The sequence below is a fragment of the Anopheles coustani genome, chromosome 2 (genome assembly GCF_943734705.1).
Source record: "Anopheles coustani chromosome 2, idAnoCousDA_361_x.2, whole genome shotgun sequence".
Classification (NCBI taxonomy): Eukaryota; Metazoa; Arthropoda; class Insecta; order Diptera; family Culicidae; genus Anopheles; species Anopheles coustani.
The window spans coordinates 18,685,257-18,704,601 of record NC_071289.1 but is presented as its reverse complement, the minus strand read 5'-3'; the positions used below and the strand labels follow the sequence as shown (position 1 = coordinate 18,704,601).

General features: G+C 44.9%; 5 protein-coding genes across 7 annotated transcripts; 2 read left to right on the top strand and 3 right to left on the bottom strand.

Annotated features, from left to right (window-relative positions):
* Positions 1-406: 406 nt before the first annotated feature.
* LOC131264037 (uncharacterized) lies at positions 407-5,993 on the bottom strand. The gene is made up of 5 exons (XM_058266327.1): positions 5,763-5,993; positions 1,783-2,191; positions 1,594-1,709; positions 1,014-1,532; positions 407-649 (listed from the first exon to the last, which is right to left on the bottom strand). The coding sequence occupies exons 1-5, from the start codon at positions 5,991-5,993 to the stop codon at positions 407-409; spliced, it is 1,518 nt and encodes a 505-aa protein (XP_058122310.1).
* A 1,619-nt stretch (positions 5,994-7,612) lies between these two features.
* LOC131262921 (caspase-like) lies at positions 7,613-9,442 on the bottom strand. Of its 2 annotated transcripts, none has more exons than XM_058265020.1 (3): positions 9,417-9,442; positions 8,659-9,009; positions 7,613-8,597 (listed from the first exon to the last, which is right to left on the bottom strand). In XM_058265020.1, the coding sequence occupies exons 2-3, from the start codon at positions 8,987-8,989 to the stop codon at positions 8,074-8,076; spliced, it is 855 nt and encodes a 284-aa protein (XP_058121003.1). In that variant the 5' UTR covers positions 8,990-9,009; positions 9,417-9,442; the 3' UTR covers positions 7,613-8,073. The 2 variants fall into 2 exon arrangements, with proteins under 2 accessions (XP_058121003.1, XP_058121002.1); XM_058265019.1 differs by lacking the exon at positions 9,417-9,442 and adding an exon at positions 9,270-9,394.
* A 284-nt stretch (positions 9,443-9,726) lies between these two features.
* Positions 9,727-11,009, bottom strand: LOC131264036 (uncharacterized). The gene is made up of 3 exons (XM_058266326.1): positions 10,169-11,009; positions 9,867-10,099; positions 9,727-9,798 (listed from the first exon to the last, which is right to left on the bottom strand). The coding sequence occupies exons 1-3, from the start codon at positions 11,007-11,009 to the stop codon at positions 9,727-9,729; spliced, it is 1,146 nt and encodes a 381-aa protein (XP_058122309.1).
* A 542-nt stretch (positions 11,010-11,551) lies between these two features.
* LOC131266417 (voltage-dependent anion-selective channel-like) lies at positions 11,552-17,137 on the top strand. 2 transcript variants are annotated; one of them, XM_058268932.1, is made up of 5 exons: positions 11,552-11,692; positions 15,237-15,556; positions 15,653-15,880; positions 15,975-16,183; positions 16,265-17,133. In XM_058268932.1, exons 2-5 carry the CDS (start codon positions 15,237-15,239, stop codon positions 16,354-16,356), a joined length of 849 nt encoding a protein of 282 aa, XP_058124915.1. In that variant the 5' UTR covers positions 11,552-11,692; the 3' UTR covers positions 16,357-17,133. The 2 variants fall into 2 exon arrangements, with proteins under 2 accessions (XP_058124915.1, XP_058124914.1); XM_058268931.1 differs by having other exon boundaries at positions 15,237-15,880; positions 16,265-17,137.
* Positions 17,138-17,476: 339 nt separating this feature from the next.
* LOC131263126 (COP9 signalosome complex subunit 4) lies at positions 17,477-19,202 on the top strand. The gene is made up of 4 exons (XM_058265282.1): positions 17,477-17,687; positions 17,769-18,024; positions 18,093-18,769; positions 18,840-19,202. The coding sequence occupies exons 1-4, from the start codon at positions 17,525-17,527 to the stop codon at positions 18,971-18,973; spliced, it is 1,230 nt and encodes a 409-aa protein (XP_058121265.1). The 5' UTR covers positions 17,477-17,524; the 3' UTR covers positions 18,974-19,202.
* Positions 19,203-19,345: the final 143 nt, after the last annotated feature.

The following is a 19,345-nucleotide window of genomic DNA, read 5'->3' as shown; positions in this document are numbered from 1 at the left end:
TCGAAAACGAATGTTGTACACGTGCATATCTACAAGCGATCATTTCGTATTCTCGCAGACATTCTAGGCAATTTTTGGACAAAAGCATCCACTCTACTATTAAGGCATCGATCCGTGTTGTACTAAATCTACCCTTCCCGTCACCGATTAAAATTGGTTTTGTATAAAAACTAGAGTGCTCTCGCTAAAGCCGGGACGCCAAGTAAAACAATAAAATCCTACTAAAACCGTTCCACTAAGGTCTCCACCCACTCCACATGTTTGGCCACGCTTTGAACCTACTTTGCACATGAGAAAAAGGCACACTGAAGTCTGCACCCTGTGGTGTCCTGAATTAAACTTTCTGCTTTTTTGCTTTGTTCTTTTCTACTCTTTTCCTAGATTCGACTGAATCCACACCTAAACCTCAAAACTGAAAGCCAACGCGCGCCATCAGCTGCCGCAGGGTGGCGCAGCACAAGCGTGGATCCTCCTTCGGTTTCTTCTGCAGCAACACTTCTTCCGCGTACTGGCACGGGCAGTAGGCCGTCGGCAGGTGGCGAGGGGCGGACACGATGGCGTTTTCCTCGATCGTCCAGTCCAGCCGTCGGCGCAGATAGTCCTTGCCCCAGCGCTGCAGATACCGCAGGAAAATGCCTTCCGCTCGTCCCTGGTAGCATGGTGGAGTTGATGGCGCCGTTCGCACGCAACACAGACGCGCGCACACACACGATAAAAAAGAAAACAAGGGCCACCGCCGCGATAGGGAAAAAGATAGGAAACGAAAGAACACAACGCACACAACAAATCGTGAAAAATGTAAAACTGTACACGCTACGCTACACCGGAAGGTAAGAGGATTTCTTATCGGGAGAGAGAGAGAACCCACAACCACCTTAGCTAAAAGGATCAACACTCGTTTGTCATCGCTCTTTCCGGAAGTAGAAGACACCGAATCGGAAAGGATCGTGAAACACACAAACGATCTACCTACAGAGGAAATTGAGAGATGATCTTCTGTGTCTGAGACCTACCTGCTTCCTGGACAGCCGCGTCGTGTTCGCACCTTGTATGACGATATCGTTCGTCGTCACGTCCAACCGTCCTTCCCAGCCCGGTTCGATCGTGTTACCGTTCTGTTCGCTCCGCTCGATAAACTCGTTCAAATAGCTAATGCACTGCGACGGTTCAAAGTACAGGAAGCAGAGGTTCACCTTGTGGCACGAAATGTGCCCACGATCGTCCAACGCCAGCAGAATCTTGTGGCGGATTAGCTGCTTGTTAACGCGTGCCATGCATCGCTCGAGCCCCCGGGCCAACTTCAGCTTGACCCACATGCACAGGAAGATGGCGGCAGCGTTCAGGAAGAGCCAGGCGACTCCGAGCGAAAACAGCGTGATGCCGTAGATTCCGGAGAACAACAGTCCGAGCAGCACGAAGAACGCGAACAGGATCCACACGACCAGGACGCGCTTGTAGCAGATGTTGTACAGCGTGAACCGGTAGTCGTTGACCAATGTTTCCATCGCGTGGACATACTCTTCAACTGTCAGCTAAAAACCGGGTAAAACTAGTTAGTTTCAAAACACTGCCTTCGCGATCTTCGATCCTTACCGTAAGTCCTTGGGCCATCAATTCCTCCGGGACGAGCTCTGGACGGAATACGGCCGGTGTAATCCATGGCCACCGGGTGTTCGTCGGCAGCAGGGTAACAATAACATCTCCATTTGCTGCAACCAAGACAAAAGAAAACGGCCATCACGTGTACCGGCCCTTGAGCGCAGGGTTCCTCAAACTACTCACCGAAACCTTCACGCACGCGTCCAGTGGACAGTTCGATCGTGCGCATCGACTGTATCGGTTGCACCACATTGACCGACTGCTTCGGAATGTCTATCACGGCCGGTTGGGACGTTTTGCTAAGGCCACTCGTCACGGGGGCGCCTTGGCTACCCGATGCTGGGCCGCCGATCTTGCCGCTGGACTTGCTGGTGGACGCGGCGGGTGATGTGGTAGATTGGGGTAGGGTTTGTGACTGCGGTTGCTTTGGTGTGCTCGGGGATCGCGTGTCAAGGTGCACGTGAACCGTTTCCGTCGGCAGAACGGCCGGTGGCGCCGTGTCCGGTGATGTTGTGGTTGATTGGCGGATATTTCCTGTCCCGGGGTGATGCTTACCGGTTGAGGGTGGGGGCGGTAGTGATGTTGAGGGTGACTGCAAGAAGGAAGGAATTTTTAATCATCGCAACTGGTTGCAATATCGCTTGATTGCGTGACGTAAATTCAGCACATTCAGCAACAGTATTTGCTAAAAGTTAATTATTAATTAGAGATCGATTAATATTGCATATGCTATTGGGAATTCAAAATTCAATTGCCGATTCCTGACATAGCACACTTGTTCTTGATCATAAGGTTGAATTTATTCAATAAAACGATTGATTTATTTAGGTCTATTTAACTTTTATTTTTTATTTTTTTAAAGATTATTTTCGTACTTTTCTTTAATGAATCAAAAGCATGATAACTGTTTTGTAAATTAGAAAAACTGTAAGTAAAAAAGTGTAAAAAGTAGTTCCACAAAATTAGAGTACAACTCGAAAAAATTACTTAAGGAGACTATGAAACATATGAAAATAGACTAACCTTATCTACTAACTAATATGCTTGCTATTTGCTTGTTAATCTTTAGATACAATTTCATGTAACATATGAAAAAATGAACAAGCTTTTTCAAAAACCAAGTTGTAATTGCGCCCGCCATTGCCTTAGCGTATTCTTGCCCATTCGAAATGTATCCATTACTCGCATGCAAAGTAGTGTCAATCCTTGGCAATCTCGCAACGATTTCCATAAGTATCCAAGAAACATGTGATTGTGGCGCGGCAAAAAAAGGTGTAAAAAAGAAACACTGTCCCCAATCATCTACGCCAGCTACCATCCCCCCCCGTTCAAAACAAGAACGTGTGGTTGTGCAAAACAACTTGACACGGGATGATTCATTCCACAGACTCAACTGCATGCCGATATCTAAAAGCGGGAAAAAGAAAACAATTTATATGTCCCGTACGTTGCCAAGGGCGCTGTGTCAATGCTTATGGTTGATTCGATGTGAAACAATCGTTTTATTGTAACCATAACTGCCGAGGTTTCATTTCAAGTGATTCCATGGAGTTTTGTTTTTTTCCTCCTGTAGCAGGGAAATGAAAATATGTCACCGTGGCAGGAAAAAAAAAATGATAAAAAAAGATTTTTCCTGAATTGAATTGTGTTTTCTCTACAAGTGGGGTTGTGAAATAATCATTGTTGGTGGTCTTTTTTTAAGGTGGACATCATTAAACGGCTGAAGTGGCTTACTGTTTTTGTCTCAGTCATCGAGCTGAACATTATCTCCAAAAGAACCAGACACTATTAATTGTTTAAGAAAATCTTAATCCATCGGCGTAACGATAAATCCCTCAGTTTTTCCGTTCGTAACTAGTAATGAAGAAAACTATCAGACACATCCATCTAATAAAGGAAAAACACAAAACTGTTCATGTTGCTGCCCCATTAGACCTTTCCCACTAATTGTTTTTCCACTTAACGTTATGTGTTTGTCACCGCTGGAAACCCCGTCGCCAGCATAATCGCTTTTTTTCTCGCTGAACGGCTGTCTTATTTGTCTTTTCCTCAATCCACGTGCACCAAATGTGGTCGCTAAACTAATCACCACATACCGGCCGTGGCCGTGGAGGTTCGTTGGTGTTCAATATATGGAAAGCCTCAGCTCCTCGGTAATAAATATTAGATCACCGTTGCGAAATGTGACATCAGCTCTTTCCACCGATGGCTGTACAAATACCCTCCCCATGGGGAGGGGTTGTTTGGACGAAAAGAAATTCAATACATGTCCAATTTGGTGGCGGAACGACGTGGGCACCGACATGCAGGTTGCAAGCGGTAGCCTCCAAACATGTTACTTGATACCATATGAATAGGTCGTATAGGTCACGCATGTTGTCACCCAGTGTGTTGTAGCTACATAGGAAAATGTGTTTGTCACGATGGTTGGTTGCACTGTTCTTAGCGGTTAAACCGAAACACTTTTCCGGGTCACGCATTTCACATCGGTTTCGAATTCAAACCTTCCGAGATGAAGTTTCCATTTCATCGGGAGCATCGGTCGGTCCGTGAAACACGTGACTTCGCGACCGGCACAAACCAATGGCGATATGATATCAATGCATGGCACTGTGTCTGCTGGCACGAGCAAAAGCAGCGTGAGCCAAAACAAAAAAAAGCCCACGCGGAATCTGCGACAAAGAAATGACCTACTAACCGGGGGACGCCCGCTTCAAAGGGCCTGCGAGGAAACGAGGGGCAACGCAAAAAAGGGCGGACGAGGGCAAGACGTGTTTGTCGCACTGGAATGCCGCCGCCGTCACCAGCGACAACAACGATGGCACAACAAACCGGATATCGTTCTGAGCCCCATGGGCAAGCTCGTCGACCCGTCCAACCATTCCCCCGTCCATTCACGAAGAGACACGAACGAAACGAACATGAATAACGCAAGCCGAACACGTGTTCCACAGTGCAGCCCCATTAAAATGTATAGCTCTGTGTAAAGCGCATAATTTTGTATTGTTCAAGACGGTTAAGGATTTAGAAAAAAATATTATTTATATGTTTCAGCTGGAGCTCAAAGAAACTGATTCAAAAACAGGAGAGTGATTTTATAAAAATAAACTTAAAACTGAACCTTTTATTAACATCATAGTCAAATTGAGAGCCGATTACTGTATTTATGCTTGTAAATATAACGTTATCATTTTCATTCATGATTGGAGCTTCGAAAAGTAGGAATAGTGTCATACACGAGAACAAATTGTATTGTTTTTTTACTGTACCAAGTCATGCATTTCCAAATACGACCACCATTTGTAGAAGAATATTAAATTAGTTTTTTTAGCATGAAACACAAGACACAAAAAGTTGCAAAAATTATGAAAAAAAATGTGAAAACATTGGACATCAAAAACTTGTTTTGAGTAAAACTAATCTAAAATACCTAGGTGTTATTTTAAAGGGTTATTTTATAAACGCGAAAAAAGTTATTTCAATAGCTACTTTTGGTAACAACCACTAGGAGAAAAGAATAAAAAAAACTGATTGAAACTTGAAGAAAATAAAATGACCTGGCGCAACAGGTTTAACTCGTTTTCTTTTCAATTCCAACGTTTCAATTCGCTCGTTTGCATACTAATCGAAAGTATGTTGTGGAGCAACCCAAAAATGCGATTTTATGAGAATTTTGCATCACCAGAATGGACAGAGCCTAAAACGGTACTTCACTGTATCGAAAAGTCGAATCGTTGGTTCCACAACGACAACATCCAGTCGGGGCCGGTTCTCGCGCGCCGCGGAGACATAGAGAATGCTCATCCCCACGAAATGACGAACTTTTCTGTCTGCTCTCTTCGATCTGGAGCCCATCGTGTCGCGGCCCCGATTTTCCTCATTGGCGGTTTGAGAAAGGTGTCGGATTTGTTTAATCAATTGTGTCACGACGAAAAAAACCTTTAGTAGCGCTTAGAAAAAAACCCAGCCATACCCTAAACAACAAGCGGAAAATAAAATAAAGGGTTCGTCGCTTACAGCCATTGCGTCTATGAAGAAGAGCGTTCGAGCTTTCGGAGTTTCCACCCCAACGGCTAGAGTAGCGGCAGCAAATAATGATGTTGTCCCAGCCCAAATTCCATTCTGCCCCACACCAGCACACCCTTCCCCCACTCGATGCTTACCGTCGCTGGCTCTCCTTCCTCCTCGAACTTCACCCAGTTGGAGCTGGTTTTCAGGCCATCGCCAACGGTGGGAACCGATGGCGTCCCGTTGCTGACCGTCGACGACGTGCCCATTCCGGTTGCATTGTTCTGCCGCAAGCTCGCTGGTGCGGCTGGTGACGCACTGCGGTCACTCGTTTCGCCAACATCCCCACCGTTTCCGTTGCTGTTGCCCTTCGCCGATGGCTCCATCTCTCGCGCGCTCTCGATGGTGATGTGCTTTCGGTGGTGTTGGCTTCTTTCCCTATCACAATGTGCCTTTCGGGAAGAAGTCCCGTCCACTCACGCCAGGTAAACACGCGAACTGTTCTGGAAAAATAACGCACCACCAACGCACCCTCCTCTAGCGCCCGCCACTGCACTGGATGAACGCTGATGCGATGTGGCACACGCGCTGGGGTGAAGCGATCCGAAGCATTCGATGGAAGGCAAACAGAACCACGAACACGCACCGCACACACAAGGGGCCACCGGTGGTCGGACGGTGGCGCTGGCTGTTTCTACGCGCAACGGCACACACGTGTACGCATACGCAACAACCAAAACCACACCAGAGGAAAAAAAACTCACAGCCTGCGTGGATTCCAAATACCGTTCGATTCACTTACGCGACACCTCGCGTTCGCTTCACTGGCCTCGCGCTTCGGTAAAGGGTTGTGAAGGCGCAGATATGCTTCGCTCGACGCACTACAAGCACCCCGTTTTTCAGAGCCGCGATTAGCCCCCAACGTCGTCAGCGGGAACGATCCGTGAGATCACGCGGGCACATCTTTTCTTTCGATATCTACTTCTTCTTTTTGGGCTCACTCGGGAGAGGAGGCACAAAAAACGGGGTACGCGGTCTCACACGCACACGTCGAGCGACTGTAGCAGCCAACCTTTGGATACACAACAACCCTCGGCGATGATGAAGGTGGTGATCGTCTCGCCAACCTGTCGAGGGAAACCTGCTTTCCGGCCGACGCGCCCCGGACGAGAACGCGATGAATACTAATTGGATTTACAATCTGTATACGTGGAACAACCCGAACGCCGTCACGGGATGGGGATTTTTGTTACCTGTCCCCGTTACCTGGCCTGTGGTCCCTCGGTCCGGAGAAAACGGTCCGTCGTGCGCGTTACCTGACGTTTACGTGCGGAATGAGTCTCTCAGTGCTGCTGCTGCAGGCGCTGCGGCCTCCACCGAATGATGGCCGCGAAGTGCGCGCTGCGAGCGAGATGCATGCCGCGAAGCATAATATGTTTGTGCCCGCCAGAGAGCCACAACATGCGCCCGCTGGGTTCAATCGGAAAATCGAGAGAAATACAGGGAGTCACTGTTGCTCAACCAAGCGTTCTTACAAACCTGTGCCTGTGCGTATGAACCGAACTGTTTTCTTACGTTTTAATGAAAATTTTGAAAAAAAAACATTTAAATCTTCATTCGTTCGCTAGCCTGCATTCCACAGAGCTGACCAATTAGCTTCAATGAGATTTAAACAAATTTGAGACTAAGTCGTGATAGGTCGATAAGGCGCAAACATGCTCGTGAACGAACACTTTTTCGAAGAACAGTAAAAGAGAGAATAACGTGCACGTAAACCATGAGAGCAGCGTTTTAAAAAAGCACCTGCACGACGATCCATCACGAGCTGCGAGATTAAACAAACCTTTGAATGGCTCTGAAACACGTGAATCAAAACATAAACCAGTTAAAACGCACTCACTGATGGAGCATATCATTCAAAGATGTTCCACTCGCAAGCTCAACGTGATCAATTCGCTACAAAGTATCATTTATATGGAATAAAATACTTCTCGTCTTTGTAAAACCACATGCCAATTTTATTATTTTGTTACAACACGTTACGGTGGTAAACGTACTACGATAAATAAAACATTTGGAATACAAGCATTCGTTTTCGCGTTTGCCAATTAATACAGTTGAGATTACTTGGGAGAATAAAACCAGATAAAATGTTTTTCTAAAATTTCCGTGCAATAATTGCCTTAACTGGAGTTTTACGGAGGTGTCCATATCTTCAGGGCAAATTTTCTTATAAAAATGTCTGTTCAATTGTTACACCTACTCTCACTGAACCTTATTCGACTGCAATACAGTTTTGTGATACAAAGTAAAATAAAATTATTAAATAAAGTTGCCCAATTTGCTCGTAAATGAGGTAGTATTTTAAAAAAAATGTATAATGCCTTGGGCAAAATTGGTACGACTAAATGCGACTCGATAGAAAGTGGCGAGTGTAGTCCATTTGTTGTTGTTTGTTTTGTGGTATCACACCTCATTGAACAACAGCAACCGGGTCAGCATCGAAACGACACAGGGTGTCTGTTTGCGCATGTTGTGCTCCGGAAGGTTGGACATCGATTCGTGATCGTAGGCCACCCTCTGGGTGACGAACGTAAGCAGCGTGAGGAAATCGTATTTGTTTCCGTTCTCATTCATTTCCTTGCACAGCTCGTTGATGAACCACGAGCCCTCGGAGGTGTTCCGGAAAGCCATGAAGCCGGGGATTGTCGCGTAAGCGAAAAGGAAATCGGCGTGCGTCGGAATGCTGTACCGAGCGACACCGTCCTTCTGCACCTTCACCCCACTGTCGAGCTGGTTTCCACGACACGCCTGAATGAGGAATATTTTCGGACGTCCCGCCAGCGACGGACAATTCTTGGCAGTGAAGTGGGTCCAGATAGACGACAGCTGGTAGGCACAATCGTGTGCATAAACGTAGTCCCCTTCTTCTCCATGGGTTAGCACCGCTACCAGAAAACAGTCGCTGTCCTTGTGATCCATGGCGGCAACTATAAAAAAGAATTTACGAATTAAAAAAAGCTCAAAAACGTTCCATCCTGAGTAACCTACCGCTGTCAATGACGTTTTTAATCTCTTCTAGTTTGAAATCCTGATAGATTTTTACGTCGAATCCGAACGATGTTAACGTATCCTTCAGTCGTTTGCAGTCAACATCGCTTCCTTCTCGCGATGGCAGTGTAACATTAGGTACATTGTACTTGTTGTGCGAAAATATTAACGCCATCCCGCGGCGCTTGTGATTCATGGGATAGTACGCGGCATACCGTTCGATGACGTACGCTGGCTCGTTGGTTGTTCCATTTGTCCGCGACGTGCCCGGTCCAGCCAAGCTACGAGGCATCTGCCTCGTATCAGTGGTGTCTTTCTTTCGGCCAAACATTTTCAGTAATGCTGCTTTTGCTGAAAAAATCCAAAATGCTAATCAGCTGATTCATCTCGTTATGAACAAAGGAAATCACGCGCTCTCGAATTAACTTTGTGCCATTTTTTCTGTCCATTCTACACCTATCGTAAATATGCTTTTAAGACTGGAACACGATTGTATCACTTTTAAGAACTAATTTAATAAAAAATCAGTATATTTATTGAATTTTAGGGCTTATTATCGGTTGCACACACTCCAAACGCAACATAATAACATATGAGTGTTAAACTGTTACCGTTTTGCATAAATGATGAGAAAATTTGAAGCACTTCAACTCGTCTAATGGATCAAACAACACACTAGTTACTTGTTGCAATACTTGTTTAGTTTAACCAATATCAAATGTCTCGGAAAAACCCGAATATCCATCAGTATGACTCACCCGCGGCCGACGGTAGACGCTTGAGTATCACTTTGCATCTGGCAATATTATTGCATATAAACACCAGGTGTGCGGTGTTTTTTTATTCACCACTGCAATGACAGCACGTTTTAAATTCAAAATAAGGATATACCATGCGAGTTGATTCCTTCAACTTGTCCGTTTATCTTTAAAATTTTGCAATATGTGTATCATCGACATTATAATTCAAGCTTTAAACATACCTTACATTTCATACATTTATATAAGATTTTATTTAAACATAAAAATGTTACATTAACAGCTAACATGTTCATTTAAATCTCTTTGATTAATTATCCCTAGAATAATCTACTAAAATTTCTGCAATGAAAGAGACTCTAGTTATTCCAGAAATGATGTACTGTAAAGAGCCCAGATAAGATTCGGTTTCACAAACTGTTCTTAATGTCCACCGTACTTTGTACTAACCTGTACCACAAGCTTGTAGCAAACCCGACACACCCCAAAAGTGTGAAAGAAAAACACATTGTAGTCGAGTAGCAGTTGCAAATGAGTTATCCTAAGCCTGGTGGCTTTTGGCGCATTTTGAAGATCGGTGGTATATAGCGGTTGCGAGAAATTAACTTCAGCATACAGCCATTCACAAGACCAGGTAAAGTACAGAAAAACAATAAAGTAGGGTATCACATGCAAGCAGTACGCTGTAATTATAGATAATGAAATATTTTAGTATGAGAAAATGTTGAATATGCTCAAAGTATGTTACAAACTTTTAAAAGAGGTCTCCATGAATGCGCGGAAAACAATCCAGTATGTTTCGTTCCACAACACGATACTAAATTTCAAACAAATCATGAAAAGACCCCATGAAAATTGGTTTTGAATCTGAAGAAAGGCTTTCATGCATAGAAAATAGCATGAGCAAGCTTTACGTAGTTCAACATCCATGTTGCCGATACACAAACCGTGATTGCCTAATTTATGTATAAGTATACAACTCTGTTTTATTCCAAGCTTTAAAATGCGCAAATAACTTGTTAAAATTCGTATATACATAGTCATTTGCAGCTGTCTGTATATATCTACAACGCTCATGATCTGAAATAGTATAATGAAACCAATGGTAGATGTTTTTGTGTTTTTGGAATCGGCCGATATCAGTAGCACGATCGAGCATTCCACTGTGAGCAAAATGCAGCACAACACGCTATACAGTCGATTGTATTTGGTTAATATTTTTTGCAAAACACGTTTGTCAGCAATATCCGTAATTTGTATTTCAATTTCATTAAACGTGTTCCAAAGATGAACGTCTTCTCTGCCGACAGCCAATTTTTCCCACGTTACCACGAAACAAGCTGCCAACGAGGTACAGAGGAACATCCAGTTGACGAGGCGATTGACGCAGCTGTGGTTGGGAATGAACAAGTCGGCAAACGATACTGCATAGGCCGCCGATAACAGGCACATGATGAGAATCAGAATCATTTTTAAGATACAAAGCCTTTGCTTGAAGGTGTTTATTTTGAAAGGATTGGGACCACCATTGGCATCAACACGGTGATGACAGAAAAAATCAAAAAACATTTTAAAATGTTGCATTGCTTCCATTGCACTGTTAAAAGATAGCACCAAACTTGTTGAGACGGTCCGACGGAACTAATGCCATTTATCTACTCGTGGTGCTGGAGATTAAACGTGTCAACAATACATGACCGATGGTGTCGCTTCCATTAGGTTATTAAAAACTACAAAAATACATTTATTATTCAGTTTCTTGTCCGTTGTAGAGTTTAAATCGTTTGCCATAATTTCACACAGCCCTGACGCCTTTGCCGATGCTTTCACGATACGTACGTAAAACAGGTCGAACCTTGTAGGTTATGAAGACAGATAAGTTGGAATTGTTGGTGGTAAAATATTCTGGTCAGATTTATATTGATAGTTATTCGAGCATAAAGATTACAGTTTAACAATTTTAAACGATTCCCTGAATGCATAAAATGTATCTGTATCTCATATAGAAATAGATTCTGATGTCGGTACATAATTAAAATCCTATTTTTGACAATTTTGTGGAAATATTAGCTAACCTTCGATATTCTTCAAGGAATCTTGACCATCGAACGAGAAACGATTTTCTATGAAAAAATTCAGTCTTGAAAGTTCCGTCGACGTACTTGGTGTTTTGCGCATCCCATTTCTCTTAGGCATTTTCGCTTATTCTAGTGAAAGCAGAGATTTTCTCGTGTTCCTCGTGGTGTAAAGTGAAACAAAACACTCGGTATTAAATAGTAAGTAGTAGCGAGTGGCTTTTCGTATTCGGGAAAAAGGATTATTCACGGGGTCAATGAAAGTGGTTAAGCGTAGCATCTCTTCCGGGTACCAAAAAACGCCATGCCCCCCTGCCGCATTGTTCCCGACAGCGCCCCACCTTGAATTTCCTAACGGTGGATGTCGATGAAGAATTTGATTCTTTCGCCTGAAACCCGATTCAGTTGTCCATTCGTACGTCAGCAAGTGCCCCGACAATGGTACATTCGGTTACGCAGCGGGAAATTGCCGGCATCAAGTGCAGTTTCGGGATTACATAATCAATCGATAAATTTCATAAGCAAGCCCTCTCGTTTGTAAAAACAGCGTTTTCTCCAGATCATGTCCGTCTGAATGTAAGGAAGTGAAACATGATGAGGTACACCGAACTTAAAAGTTCATTTCTCTGAACTGGTCATTTATTCTTTTTCCTGGGTATGCTGGCTCGCCTGCTGAAGCGCAGAAAAAAGAACAGAAAATCAATATGGCTGCACTAGCTGGCTTTTGGTACCTTTTCGTTCTATTCTCGTACTGCTACAAGAATGAAGAAGCATCGGGGTGTGGACCATTTTATTGCAACGGTATAATTTGGGAGCGACATCCATTCCAGCTAATGTGCTGGAAATGGTGAAGCTCGTCGATCTCGATCTGAATGATAATCTAAACTTACAGCTATCCTATAGCGCCTGGATGGCGGCGCCTCACGAGTGTGTCAAGTGATCCAGTAGGCATCCATGACGTCCTTTACACACGATGTGTATCATCTGGTTCGCAAAATACTCGAATTATGTAATGCATTATGAGCAAAATTGACCAGCAACAGCGCACATACAGTTGTACGCGCAAATACAGCACTTCTGCCCATTTGAGGGGATCCCTCTGTACCGGGAAATATTGCGGTCACGGGATAGTGGTCACAGTGTGACAGTAAATTAATTTATCATCCAATTTTCACACTGCCGTCGAGCCGCCGTTACCCTGCATTTTACTGTCGCCGGTTGCTTGATAAGCTAGTTTCATGAAGGAGTACAAAAAATGCCGGCTTTACCGTGTGGAACAACTCTATCTCCGGCTCAGGGATTCCTTATGGCAGAAAGAGCAAACAGCAGACAACTCTGCGCGGAGGTGCGTATCGGCGTAGTGACAGACTCTGGCCACGCGATCTGCGTGGTTACGTCACCAACTCGTCGACTTGTAGAGATCAGTGGATGATCTTCACCGTGATATACTTATGATAACACGAATGTTTGCTGATAATGTGGCACAAGGTCGGTAAACAACAAACAAGCCAAGCGTTTGAGAAAATAAAAACAACTACTCTGATTTGTTCAGGATAGATAGTACAATAAATAGATTCGACCGCCCGTATGATATAATAGTACGAGACTTGTTCTTTATTCAAGCTCTGGTCAGTCTCGAGGGTTCATTTAACTTTCCGTACCGCTTTCCGTAAGCGTACCTAGCAGCGTCCAAGAAAAAAACTGCGCTACACTTGGCAATGGGATGGAGCAAGAAGAAAAAGGGCTTGCTTTGATTTGAATGTCAACTAGGTAAAACGGCCCGGTTACACGGGCCAGTTACAGTACCCATTGCACGGGTCCCAGTTACAGTGCCCGTTTACAGGGCCCGTTTACAGGACACGTTGAATGTTCCCAGTTAAAGGGCCCGGTAACACGGCCAATTTACAGGGCTCGGTTACACGGCCCGGTTACAGGACTCAGTTCACAGGGCCCGGTATGTCGGCCCGTTGACAGATCCCGGTTACAGGGCCCGTTTACAGGGCCTAACCTTATGAATGTAGTTTACTGCTTAATTTTATTCTGCATTGGTTATTTCCATTACGTTGCAGCACCACTTTTTCCAAGAATACATGCAATGTTCGAAAAAATTGTCCCTAAAATCTCGAAAACTTTTCATTTCCTTCGTACTGCAAACTTTGAATGAAACTGTGTAGCACGTTCACGCTTTGCCGTTTTCATTTCGGCAAAGTAACCATCGACTACCAAAAACTCGTCCAGCGCAAGAAAAATTTCCCCTACCATGCTGCATCCATAGTATCCTTAGCAAAATAACAGCAAGTGGGGAAACCGTACAGTGCGTGGGAAAACCGGAACGTCGAAATTGTGCATCTCACTTTGGCGCTCGCTTCGCTCGTTCAACGGTGCTATTGCTATCTAAGCTCAAGGTAGAAATTGTCGAAATTGTGCATCTCACTTTCACGCTCGCTTCGCTCGTTCACCTTCGTTATTGCTATCTAAGCTCAAGGTAGAAATTTCATCTCGCTTACGTGCTCGCTTCGCTCAATCGTACTGTCTAATGGAACCACTCAGTTAGCGGAGTTTGTATACGGGACTAGGTAAAACGGCCCGGTTACACGGGCCAGTTACAGTACCCATTGCACGGGTCCCAGTTACAGTGCCCGTTTACAGGGCCCGTTTACAGGACACGTTGAATGTTCCCAGTTAAAGGGCCCGGTAACACGGCCAATTTACAGGGCCCGGTTACACGGCCCGGTTACAGGACTCAGTTCACAGGGCCCGGTAAGTCGGCCCGTTGACAGATCCCGGTTACAGGGCCCGTTTACAGGGCCTAACCTTATGAATGTAGTTTACTGCTTAATTTTATTCTGCATTGGTTATTTCCATTACGTTGCAGCACCACTTTTTCCAAGAATACATGCAATGTTCGAAAAAATTGTCCCTAAAATCTCGAAAACGTTTCATTTCCTTCGTACTGCAAACTTTGAATGAAACTGTGTAGCACGTTCACGCTTTGCCGTTTTCATTTGGGCAAAGTAACCATCGACTACCAAAAACTCGTCCAGCGCAAGAAAAATTTCCCCTACCATGCTGCATCCATAGTATCCTTAGCAAAATAACAGCAAGTGGGGAAACCGTACAGTGCGTGGGAAAACCGGAACGTCGAAATTGTGCATCTCACTTTGGCGCTCGCTTCGCTCGTTCAACGGTGCTATTGCTATCTAAGCTCAAGGTAGAAATTGTCGAAATTGTGCATCTCACTTTCACGCTCGCTTCGCTCGTTCACCTTCGTTATTGCTATCTAAGCTCAAGGTAGAAATTTCATCTCGCTTACGTGCTCGCTTCGCTCAATCGTACTGTCTAATGGAACCACTCAGTTAGCGGAGTTTGTATACGGGATAACACACTCGTACATGAAATGCAATCAGCACTAAGCATCTCTTCGCGCAGGGCGAAAAGTGCTTTCACTATCGGCAGCATTTGCAGAGGGCAACAGAGATCTATTTCTAAAAATAGTATGTAACAACACCAAACACGCGAGTAATTCCTGTCGAAAAATCACAGCGCATAGTTGTGCGGGGGCAACGAACAGAGTATGTTTGTAGAAATGATAAACACGTGGTTTTCATCGTGGCGAGCTTTGTTTGAAGCTTGATGCTTGACGAACACAAAAAAGTTCCTTTCTAGTTCTAGTAGTTCTTTATGTGTATCTCGTACCATAAATGTCCACTGATGAACAACGGGGCATGCTTTTCCTCCCCTACAGATGGCTCCACCAGCGTACTCCGATCTCGGCAAGCAGGCCCGCGATGTCTTCAACAAAGGCTACCACTTTGGACTGTGGAAGCTGGACGTCAAGACGAAGACCAACTCCGGCGTGGAGTTCAGCACGAGCGGTCACTCGAACCAGGACACTGGAAAGGTGTTCGGCTCGCTCGAAACAAAGTACAAGGTGAAGGAGTATGGCCTGAACTTCTCGGAGAAATGGAACACGGACAACACGCTGACGTCGGAGGTTTCCGTCGAAAACCAGCTGGTCAAGGGGCTGAAGGTGTCGTTCGACGGCATGTTCGTGCCGCACACCGGGTACGTTGCACCGTTCGGCTATGCCATATCTTACAAGTACCGGCGGAAGGTGCCGGAGGACACTGCTGCTAATACTACTTTCGTTTTGTCATACAGAAGCAAAACGGGACGCTTCAAGACTGCCTACTCGCACGACCGCGTGCGCGTCGATGCCGATTTCAACGTCGACCTGAGCGGACCGCTGGTCAACGCTTCCGGTGTTGCCGGCTACCAGGGCTGGCTGGCCGGTTACCAGGTAGCATTTGACTCGCAGAAGTCGAAAATCACCGCCAACAACTTTGCCCTCGGCTACTCGGCTGGGGACTTCGTTCTGCACACGAACGTGTAAGTTATCCCAAATCCGTTTATGCTTTCCATGCTGCTTTTCTTTATATCTCGATGTCCCTTATGTTTTTTTTTTCTCTTCTCTCGGTTATAGCAACGACGGACGTGAGTTCGGAGGACTCATCTATCAGCGATGCAACGATCGCCTTGAGACCGCCGTCCAGCTGTCGTGGGCTTCTGGATCGAATGCGACCAAATTCGGCATGGCCGCCAAGTACGACTTGGACAAGGATGCTTCCGTCCGGGCCAAGGTCAACAATCAGAGCCAGATTGGTCTCGGCTACCAGCAGAAGCTCCGCGATGGTATGTATCTTGTGGAGGAAAACATATAGAAATGAGATTACGGTGCTTTCCATGCTAATTATCTGTTTCTCTCTTTCTTAGGCATTACTCTAACCTTGTCCACGCTCGTTGATGGCAAGAATTTCAACGCTGGCGGCCACAAGATTGGCGTCGCTCTGGAGCTGGAAGCTTAAGGCGTGCTAAGATTTGTGTTCGCTCTTTGTCCCCTTTTGGGCTCTCGTCCACTCCGTTGCTGTCCCCTGAAGCCGCTACGTAAAGAGCTGTTTTTTGGCCGGGAGCAAAGCGTATGAGGGTCTGAAATGCGGGGGAGATTGCAATTGTATTGGGTGTAGTTGCAGAGAGTTTTAAGAAATATTAAACGATGGAGGGAATCCGTACATACCTACTAATGCTAATGTTTAAATAAATTGTGAATCGAGATAAAAACAAAAGAAATTTTACCAGTCACAGCCCCACACTCCTCGCAGCAAGGCACACGGAACCATTATGTTTTAAGCTAATCACCTGTATTGAGCAGATATATAGCAAGGGAAGGACACGTTTTCCGTTGTACTATTCTCAGAAAGTTCTCCCGCTGTTATTTAAACGCACAATTAAACTTGGTTTCCAACGCTTGCGTAAACTTATAGTACCATAGGCGAGCCACCAACCTGACGCTAAAGATAACCAACAAAACTCTAAAGAATGGTTTATTTTAATGCCCCTCGATTGAAAGAATGACGGAAACCTATCAACTATCGTTTCTGCAATTCACAGCTGCATCAATTGCAGTGTCTCTGGCTTCAATTTGATGAATCGTTAACGTTACGCTCAAACACTACCACTAGCCCGAGATGGTGAAGGACATCAAGCTAAGACCAATGTCGTATCACTTCGAGATTTATAGGTACAAATGACCTACTGCCGAAAAAATCGTTGGAACATTAAGGATAAATAAATACATAATTGACCGGTTAATGTAGCGTATGAATATCAAAAGTTTTAAAGTTCGTTTTTCGTGTTCCTTATCGTAAACCGAATTCTCACCTTCTTTTGATTATTCAACATTTAGTAGCGTTTATGTAATTATCGTTTGTTGTTTCGAGGATCTAAATTTTCAACTGTATGTATATTCAGTTAACATTTCTCCTGCATTTTATTGTTAAAACGTTTTATTTCATTTCAAAATTACCCCTTTTCACCACTCATACTTTTAGTTCACCATCAACAAAATGGAACGTTTCCGAAGGGGTTTCTTATTTCTGACAGTTAACCTCAGACTAAACATTTGTTTTCTTTCGTACAAAACGCTACACAACTTGCAAAGTGGTAAATAAAGACCGAAATAAACGCCTCAAAACGATGTCGATTTCGGTGAACGCATTAAGAAACCAGCTGGTGCTGCTCACCGGATCGTCCGGAATTCACAAGGAACAGGCGGATAAGTATCGGTCGCTACTGGAACAGATACTGCTCAACACCGGCACCGAGATGATCGATACGCTTAAGCTATTCATCGAAGCTAGTACGTACTTACCGCTGATTTAGTGTGTTTTCAAACGCGAGAAAAAATATAAAACATGGCTTTTTTTAACATTCTCCTCAGTACTGAACGAGCACGTAAGTCTGGTCATCTCGCGTCAACTGCTGTCGGATGTGAGCAATCATCTTACCAAACTTCCGGACGAAATCTCCAAATCGGTGGCACACTTTACGCTAGACAAGGTGCAACCAAGGGTTATTTCATTCGAGGAACAGGTTGCCAGCATTCGGCAGCATCTGGCACAGATTTATGAACGCAATCAAAACTGGAAGGAAGCCGCCAACGTGCTCGGTGGAATCCCCTTGGAAACGGGACAAAAGTAGGCGAACCATAAGAGTTAGTCGTGTTTGAAGTTTAGTTTTACAAATGTTGCTTATCGATTTGCAGGCCGTACTCGTTGGACTACAAGTTGGAAACTTACTTGAAAATAGCGCGACTGTTCCTGGAGGACGAAGACCCAGTGCAGGCGGAAGCCTTTATCAACCGTGCCTCGATCCTGCAGGCCGACACCAAGGATGAAAAGCTACAGATACTGTACAAAGTGTGCTACGCCCGGGTGCTTGACTACCGTCGGAAGTTTATCGAGGCGGCACAGCGCTATAATGAGCTCTCCTACCGTACGATCGTCGACGAGGACGAAAGGATGATGGCGTTACGTAAGGCACTTATCTGCACGATACTCGCTTCGGCCGGTCAGCAACGGTCACGCATGCTGGCCACGCTCTTTAAGGACGAACGCTGCCAACACCTGCCCGCTTACTCCATTCTCGAGAAAATGTATCTCGATCGAATCATTCGCCGGTCGGAGTTGCAAGAGTTCGAAGCGCTCTTGCAGCTGCACCAAAAGGCGAGCACCCTCGATGGTTCGTCCATCCTCGATCGGGCCGTGTTCGAGCACAATCTCCTGTCGGCCAGCAAACTTTACAATAACATTACGTTCGAGGAGCTGGGCGCTCTGCTTGAGATTCCACCACCAAAGGCGGAACGCATCGCAAGCCAAATGATAACCGAAGGGCGGATGAACGGATACATCGATCAGATCGATGGTGTGGTTCACTTTGAAAGTAAGTCAACAGTAAGTTATTTGGTAGAAATCGAACCCGTTTTACACGTCGTCTCTCTTTTCCGTTTCAGCACGAGAAGTGCTGCCACAGTGGGACAAGCAGATTCAAAGTCTTTGCTATCAGGTTAACGGGCTGATTGAAAAGATTGGAGCGGCGGAACCGGAGTGGATGAGCAAGGTGATGGAGGAGGACATGTGTCCATGAAAGAGCGCTCTCGATTGCGCTGCCGGAAAGGATGGTGATACAAAGCAAAGACGCCCGATACGCTGAGACATTGCAGACTAATCGAATGTGCATACCCTTGATCTTCTGTAATCTTAACAGGGGTCATCCATTCTTCAATCACCGATGGATCGATAGGATGGAAATGCAAGAATGAAATACTTGTAAAATAATTTGGTCTATAATAAAAATGTGAAAACCGTGCGACGAAAACCTATACCAACTCTTTTTAATAATTAATTGATTGGGTTCAACTTGCTTTGCCCAGGCCGTTCCTTCTGAAAAAATAAATAACTTGCTTTGCAAGCAACTGGCTCACTTGTTTAGCTTCTCGTTCACTATCAACTTTTTTTT

What these genes read in the sequence shown, in the direction of transcription:
- LOC131266417 (XM_058268931.1), top strand. Translation starts at nt 15,237, where the DNA reads ATGGCTCCACCAGCGTACTCCGATCTCGGCAAGCAGGCCCGCGATGTC. An exon ending in TTCGTTCTGCACACGAACGT is followed by an intron (nt 15,881 to 15,974) that starts GTAAGTTATCCC and finishes TCTCGGTTATAG; the next exon opens with CAACGACGGACGTGAGTTCG. An exon ending in CCAGCAGAAGCTCCGCGATG is followed by an intron (nt 16,184 to 16,264) that starts GTATGTATCTTG and finishes TCTCTTTCTTAG; the next exon opens with GCATTACTCTAACCTTGTCC.
- LOC131262921 (XM_058265019.1), bottom strand. An exon ending in TAAAAACGTCATTGACAGCG is followed by an intron (nt 8,598 to 8,658) that starts GTAGGTTACTCA and finishes TCTTTTTTATAG; the next exon opens with TTGCCGCCATGGATCACAAG.
- LOC131264037 (XM_058266327.1), bottom strand. Translation starts at nt 5,993, where the DNA reads ATGGAGCCATCGGCGAAGGGCAACAGCAACGGAAACGGTGGGGATGTT. An exon ending in AGGAAGGAGAGCCAGCGACG is followed by an intron (nt 2,192 to 5,762) that starts GTAAGCATCGAG and finishes TCCTTCTTGCAG; the next exon opens with TCACCCTCAACATCACTACC. An exon ending in TGATGGCCCAAGGACTTACG is followed by an intron (nt 1,533 to 1,593) that starts GTAAGGATCGAA and finishes CCCGGTTTTTAG; the next exon opens with CTGACAGTTGAAGAGTATGT.
- LOC131264036 (XM_058266326.1), bottom strand. Translation starts at nt 11,009, where the DNA reads ATGGAAGCAATGCAACATTTTAAAATGTTTTTTGATTTTTTCTGTCAT. An exon ending in CATGGAGACCTCTTTTAAAA is followed by an intron (nt 10,100 to 10,168) that starts GTTTGTAACATA and finishes CTATAATTACAG; the next exon opens with CGTACTGCTTGCATGTGATA. An exon ending in GCTACAAGCTTGTGGTACAG is followed by an intron (nt 9,799 to 9,866) that starts GTTAGTACAAAG and finishes GGCTCTTTACAG; the next exon opens with TACATCATTTCTGGAATAAC.
- LOC131263126 (XM_058265282.1), top strand. Translation starts at nt 17,525, where the DNA reads ATGTCGATTTCGGTGAACGCATTAAGAAACCAGCTGGTGCTGCTCACC. An exon ending in CCCTTGGAAACGGGACAAAA is followed by an intron (nt 18,025 to 18,092) that starts GTAGGCGAACCA and finishes ATCGATTTGCAG; the next exon opens with GCCGTACTCGTTGGACTACA. An exon ending in TGGTGTGGTTCACTTTGAAA is followed by an intron (nt 18,770 to 18,839) that starts GTAAGTCAACAG and finishes TTTCCGTTTCAG; the next exon opens with CACGAGAAGTGCTGCCACAG.